The 6,482-nt window shown below is 36.7% G+C and overlaps 2 protein-coding genes across 4 annotated transcripts in view; both read right to left on the bottom strand.

Annotated features, from left to right (window-relative positions):
- The window catches only part of LOC112513045 (phosphatidylinositol 3,4,5-trisphosphate 3-phosphatase and protein-tyrosine-phosphatase PTEN1-like), a 3,576-nt gene extending 3,163 nt beyond the window's left edge, over positions 1-413 (bottom strand). Inside the window, exon 1 of the mRNA XM_025119167.1 lies at positions 36-413. Within this exon, the coding sequence (XP_024974935.1) occupies positions 36-413 (378 nt within the window). The remainder of the gene's footprint in view (positions 1-35) is intronic.
- Positions 414-3,112: 2,699 nt separating this feature from the next.
- LOC112513377 (membrane-anchored ubiquitin-fold protein 1-like) overlaps positions 3,113-6,482 on the bottom strand; it is a 4,052-nt gene continuing 682 nt past the window's right edge. Inside the window, exons 2-6 of one of the 3 annotated variants that reach the window (XM_025119612.1) lie at positions 5,525-5,572; positions 5,171-5,450; positions 4,062-4,226; positions 3,583-3,682; positions 3,113-3,367 (exon numbers count right to left, since the gene is read on the bottom strand). In XM_025119612.1, coding sequence (XP_024975380.1) covers positions 3,627-3,682; positions 4,062-4,226; positions 5,171-5,303 — 354 coding nt within the window. In that variant the 5' untranslated portion in view covers positions 5,304-5,450; positions 5,525-5,572 and the 3' untranslated portion in view covers positions 3,113-3,367; positions 3,583-3,626. The remainder of the gene's footprint in view (positions 3,368-3,582; positions 3,683-4,061; positions 4,227-5,170; positions 5,451-5,524; positions 5,573-6,482) is intronic. The other 2 variants (XM_025119613.1, XM_025119614.1) reach the window with 2 other exon arrangements.

Below are 6,482 nucleotides of genomic sequence, written 5' to 3'. Positions count from 1 at the left end.
AATCTAGCAGTCTCGTTTTGGAGGGAGGAACTTGCCGAGTTTTTCTTGCGCAGTTGCTTCCTGTTTCCTACACTACTCACCATTGTAGTTTCCCGGCTCCTTTTGGATAATAAATTTTTCATCTTCTTTGCACCACTTAAAGATGGTATCCAGCCCTCATCAATTAGCTTTGTAGACTGAGATGAGGCTCCAGATAGATCAAAAGCTTCTGGAATCATCTTTATGCTCATCAAATCAGGTTTGGTGTTAGTAACATCTGCTAAACTTGGTTGGCCAGATTTCTGAATTGGCATTTCTTCCAAAAGATTCTTTCTAGACGCTGACCTGTATTTGGAACTGGAACGAGCTTTCCTCTTTACACTCGACATCGAAAAAGCTTCTCTGAAGCTCCCTTCAGTCTCACTGGGACGCATATGGGCAGTGTATTTTTGGTACCTTTAAAATATATAATATATTAGGTTCGGCCCCTACGGTTTGAAAGTTTGTGTTCCGCCCCTGGGTTTGACACCGATATAAGTTGTTTATCCAAACACTCAAAAATGTTTGTTACCGGTGTCATACCGTAATAAGTTAATAAGTTGTTTTTATAAGCAATCCCAACGGAGAGCCAAGTTTTTTTTCACCGTTGATATAAGATATTTTAAATCAAATGTGTAAACGCACACTCGTACGATAATGATTTATGTTTAAATCTCATTATATATTCAAAATTTTCACATGTGAACAAAATCACGACATCATACGCAATTGTTTGATCAAACATTTACGCTTTTCAACATTTTTTATCTAAAAAAGATAAGACAACATATAAATGTCAAAATATAATTTCCAAATCTAAAAGATATTAAGGGTTGTTTGTTTTTTCATACCCTCTGAAAGTCCGATTCGATCAGACGTTTGGGTTTTCGGAGTGTTTTTTTAAATAAGAGCTTAAAAGCTGTGAACGTCATCTGAAGTTTTAAGTGGTTGATAAAACCCCTCAACACCTCTTAATCACTCTTGATCTCTCGGTCTCTCAGCTCTCGACCTCTCAAGCCGATCGGAGACCAGATCCCTCCTCTCATCTTAAGCTCTCCAGATCTGGGTTTCGATCTCTTTTTTTTTTTCTATTGTTTCTTTGAAGTAAACCAACCAGATTTTAGGCCTATTTCTTTTGTTTTTTATTTCTGTATGGATTCATCTAAGGTATCGATCTCCTCTCTCTTTATGTATGTGATGATAGTAAAACAAGGATGGTGTCTGATTGGTTTGAGCTTGGCTCCAAAGGTCAAAAGTACCTGAAGGTCTCAGGTTCAAATCCAATGAGAAATAAAAATCCCCTTGTGGCCACGGAAGTTCAAATACGGTGACTCCAGGCAATCTGCAAAGCAGGTGATCATCCTAGGATTAGTCGACTCGCGTAGCAGGTTGGATATCCAGGTTAATAAAAAAAAACACCCTGATATTGTTTCTGTTTCTAATTCTTCTTCTTTTGTTTGTCTGAAATTTCTGTTTTCTAATTTCAAGGATTTTTGGTTTATGATTTTCGACTTTTGTGCTACTGATTGGAGCTTTTGTTATGGATTTTGGAAATTATGTGGTTTAGGAGCCGTTTATTAAACACTTACCTAGTAAGTGATTACAGCATAATTTTCCTTACCGGATGAAGATGACAAGAGTCAAAATTTTACCCAGCAAGAGCAATGATAAAGATGGAGAGTCTTGCTCGGTAAGTAAAGGTAACGGCTCTTACCCGGGTAAGTGCTTACCGGGTAAATTGTTGCATAAGGTACCCCTTTAATGTACTATAATTTTACCCGGTGAAATAAATTATATCGTTGACTCATAACATTAAACGTTTATCAGGTTATTTTTTTTGGATGGCTTCTATTTGAGATGACTTGTAATGTTCTTTATAATGATATGGAATTCTTGGAAACTTTTATTTTTTCTGTTATTGGACAGTTTTCTTTATGTCTATAAAAACAAACAGTCTTATTGATTCATATTTCAGACTTCATACATTTATCAGTTTACAAAACCAAATAATCTTATTGATTTCAGGCTTCCGCACCACCTCTTTATAGATCAGAAGTGAAACCAAACTTCAGACTTTAGCACATCTTCAAAAACAAACGTCATCTAAATCTAATTCTTTGTAAATAATTGTTAGGATCAAGCGCTTACCCATTACACCAAAAGCAATTGCCTTGGTGAAGGCGCAACCTTATTTCCCTTATAGCGTAGCAACCAGCGCCACATTTCGATTTAGGAAGATGCTAGAACCGTGACCAACAATCCCCCCCCAGCATCTGTCGGTACTAATAAAAGCTTCGTTAGAAGTCAATGGCCGCGCAGCATGCATTTCTCATAATTATGCACTMCTTGCATATTATGCACACCATGGGATTTGAAACCATGACCTGCTCTGATACCAATTGTTAGGATCAAACGCTTACCCACTACACCAAAAGCAATTGCCATGGTGAAGGCGCAACCTTATTTCCCTTATAGCGTAGCAGCCAGCGTCACGTTTCGATTTAGAAAGATGTTGGAACCGTGACCAACAATAATATATCTAATAATAAACATATATAATATTTAATATTCGGGGATGGGACTGTATATTACATTCTATCCATGTGGTTTATTAAAAACCGTTATTTTCGTCCAGGGAAATTATGGTTTTCATCCCTATAATTTATAATTCATTTTTATTTCCATCCTTATGATTTACAAATCTATAGTTGTTTGGTCCTTATGGTTTACAATGTTTTACAGTTTTAGTCCCTTATACTTAAAAATAAGAATTTAGTCAAAGGTACAAGAATAACAATAAATTACAAAAAAACAAAAAAAAAACTATATTTTGTTTGACAATTAATGAATGGTTTGGTACATAATGATTAAGTGTTCAGAATGATTAAGATACTCTTATGATATAATGCAAAATGAAATACAGTTGTTTGGTAATTGTTCAGAATAAAATTAGAGCGTTGAATGGTTTAGGGAGACCCAAGATACAAAATCATTCAGAGGGTTTTAGAACCATTAGGAGGCAAACTTTTTTTTGCCAAACATGATTCAACTCTTGACGATTTAGAGATTGTCTCTTAATGGAACTATTAAGAGGTAAAACAAACAATCCCTAATTCGTTTTCATTCAAATCTAATCACGGTTTTTCAACCGAAGAAGCATCAAACGTGATGACCGAAAGCGTTTTCACATAAGAATTCACAATATACGCAAAACACGAACCCGAAAAACAAATTTTTATAGATACAAATTGTATTTATATATCTCACAATTTTTTCTTCTTTCTTTTTCTGTTTTCTTTGTAAACTTCAATCCCAAACCATTCAGTTGACAGCAGCATCATCCTTTTATCTGCCCCAAAAAAAAAAACATAAATACTGTAAACCAAACAAACCCAGTAAATCCCACGTGGTCCGTATGAAACAGTGGCTCGTGCCACCGTATTCCTCTACGAAGGTCCACCATTGAAGTGGGACCTTTTTTTCTACACCAATGGGTAGAGAGACTGTTTCCGTTAAAGACCCCGATTGCGAAAAGTTATTTGAATGAAGGACCGACCGACGAACCTACAATTTGAAGACACGAAAGTTGCGCTCGGAGTTGCGTCTCATCATAATATCACACACACGCACTTGTTTTGCTTCGGATCATTCGACACTTTCTTTTCTGTTGAAAATTACCAAAAAGAAGAGAGATTTTCGTCACATTACGATAAACGAGATACACTTCGACTTTTCAAGGGTCCAAACCTATCAAAAAATCTATTAACGATCAATAAAGTTCGTTTAAGTTCCTATTTTTGGTAAAACGTTGGGTTTTTATACATTTTGGCCTACATCTTGAATGTCGTTTTCATGTTTTTCACAATTTACTATGGAAATTAGTTTTGTGGGTCCCACATCTCAAAAAACCGTGACCCACGATCACATTTTTGTTTCTTCGAAAACGATATACGATGCACGAAGACGTTGAACGTTAAACGACCTAAACGAATGCACCATTTAGAACTTTTTAGTAAAACGCTTACAAAGAAGATTAACCGTACCTTTTTCTTGCGGTGGTTGGCTAACGACAACGTGCATAGTTGTAACTCCACCGGGAACGTCACACAACGGACTCCGGCATTCACCTACCGTTCTATTGTTCTCCAATATCTTTCCGGCACTAATTATCTTTACATCTTTTACCGTCTTTGGAGCGTTCTCCTTTTCTGTCAAAACACACAAAGATTACATTTTTTTCCGTTTGGGCAAACAATCGAATTCTCATAACTAGAAATAAGAACTCTGCAGTCACGAAAATGTTCGATGGATGAGCTAACATGCCTAAATAACCCGTCCCAAATCACATATTTAAAATGGGCACCCGATAAAATGAACTCAGTATATCTTAGGGGTTGTTTGGCCGTTGCCGAATGGTTTGGTGCAGAATGAATAAGAGGCTCTCATGATATAGTGCAAAATGAAATAAAATTGTTTGGTAATTGTTTACAATGAAATTAGGGCTCTTAATGGTTAAGGGATGCCAAGAATACAAAATCATTCAGAAGGTTTTAGAACCATTAAGAGGCAGACTTTGTTTTACCAAACATGATTCACCTCTTAACGATTTAGAGATTGCCTCTTAATGGAACTATTAAGAGGTAAACAAACAACCCCTTAGTCGAAAGTAGGGTCTGCAAGGGGTGGGATGTATGTAGACTTGATACCGACCCCAAAGGGTAGAGGGCTCAAGGGGATGTAGTGGAAATCCCATCTTCCCCGTGTTCGAATTCAAGCGCTGCGAAAGCCCTTGTTGACCATGGAGGTTCGCCTGCGATGACACCAAGTCATTCGTGGTCTCCTGGAGATTAGTCGGTGCGTATAAGCAAAAACACACGACCCTCCATCTATCGTACAACCCATGTACCCTATCACCAAGATTTCCGTTTGCAAATAATCTAAGCCACCGTTCTTGCCGGGGGAGATGCAAAGATTTCTTGAAGTCATACGTTCAATGCATTCTAGCGATGCTAACAACCAAACATAGAACTGAAATCTTTACCACTCGATATCATCTCAATATCCACATGAATCTTGAAACAGATATATACATTACACACGACCGTATGTATTTAAACATCAAGATTTAACGATAAAAACAAACTCTACCAACCTTTAGGCCATTGAGACAGAATGCTTTCTTTCAATGTTGCAACACTTGCAGCAGCCGGAAAGCTTTTCGGGCCAATATCCGATCCATCAATCAACCGAAACTTTATCTCTAACGAATCTTGAACTCCCGACATCGATAACACAAATTATACGTATCCAAATAAACCCCGAATTGTTGAATTTGGTCACTCTTTATGAACTCAATTAAACAACCCAAGAATCTGTACAAATTGGGGATTTGGTTTGATCTACACCCATCAATCAACTCCAAATTGTGCAATCTGAAGATTGTTTGCAATCAATAATAACCAATCATTTAAAATAAACACAGATGAACATAGAATGGAAAACTTACCAATCAAACAGAAGAATAATTGCAAGCACCAATCAATCAAAGTGAACCCTAGAAATTGCAAATTGAGGGCAAGAATCAAGAAAGCATTAGCTTCAAAAGAAATCAAAACCCCACCCACTAATTGCAACCACTGATCAATCAAATTGAACCATAGATAAACCCTAGAAATTGCAAATTGGGAATCAAGAATCAAGAAAGCACCATATTCAAAGAAACCAAAAACCCACAAATCTTTTTTGATGTGGGTATTTCAAATAGCTTCAAAGAAATCAAAAACCCACCCACTAATTGCAACCACTAATCAATCAAATTGGACCATAGTTAAACCCTAGAAATTGCAAACTGGGAGTCAAGAATCAAGAAAGCACTATCTTCAAAGAAATCAAGAACCCACAAATCTCTTTTGATATGGGTATTTCAAAAAGAAATCAAAAACCCACCCACTAATTGTAAACACTGATCAATCAAAGTGAACCATAGTTAAACCCTAGAAATTGCAAATTGGGAGTCAAGAATCAAGAAAGCACCATCTTCAAAGAAACCCAAAACCCCCAAATCTCTTTTGATGTGGGTATTTCAAAAAGCTTCAAAGAAATCCACCCACTAATTGCAACCACTGATCAATCAAATTGAACCATGGTTAAACCCTAGAAATTGCAAATTGGGAGCCAAGAATCAAGAAAGCACTATCTTCAAAGAAACCAAAAACCCATAAATCTCTGTTGATGTGGGTATTTCAAAAAGCTTCAAAGAAACCAAAAACCCACCCACTAATTGCAAGCACTGATCAATCAAATTGAACCCCCTAAAAATTGCAAATTGGGAGTCAAGAATCAAGAAAGCACTATCTTCAAAGAAATCAGAAACCCACCCACTAATTGCAACCACTGATCAATCAAATTGAACCATAGTTAACCCTAGAAATTGCAAATTGGGAATCAAGAATCAAGAAAGCACT

This window comes from Cynara cardunculus, assembly GCF_001531365.2.
Source record: "Cynara cardunculus var. scolymus isolate 2C chromosome LG 5, CcrdV1, whole genome shotgun sequence".
NCBI lineage: Eukaryota > Viridiplantae > Streptophyta > Magnoliopsida > Asterales > Asteraceae > Cynara > Cynara cardunculus.
The sequence above is the reverse complement of the archived record's forward strand: the minus strand, read 5'-3'. Positions and strand labels throughout refer to the sequence as shown.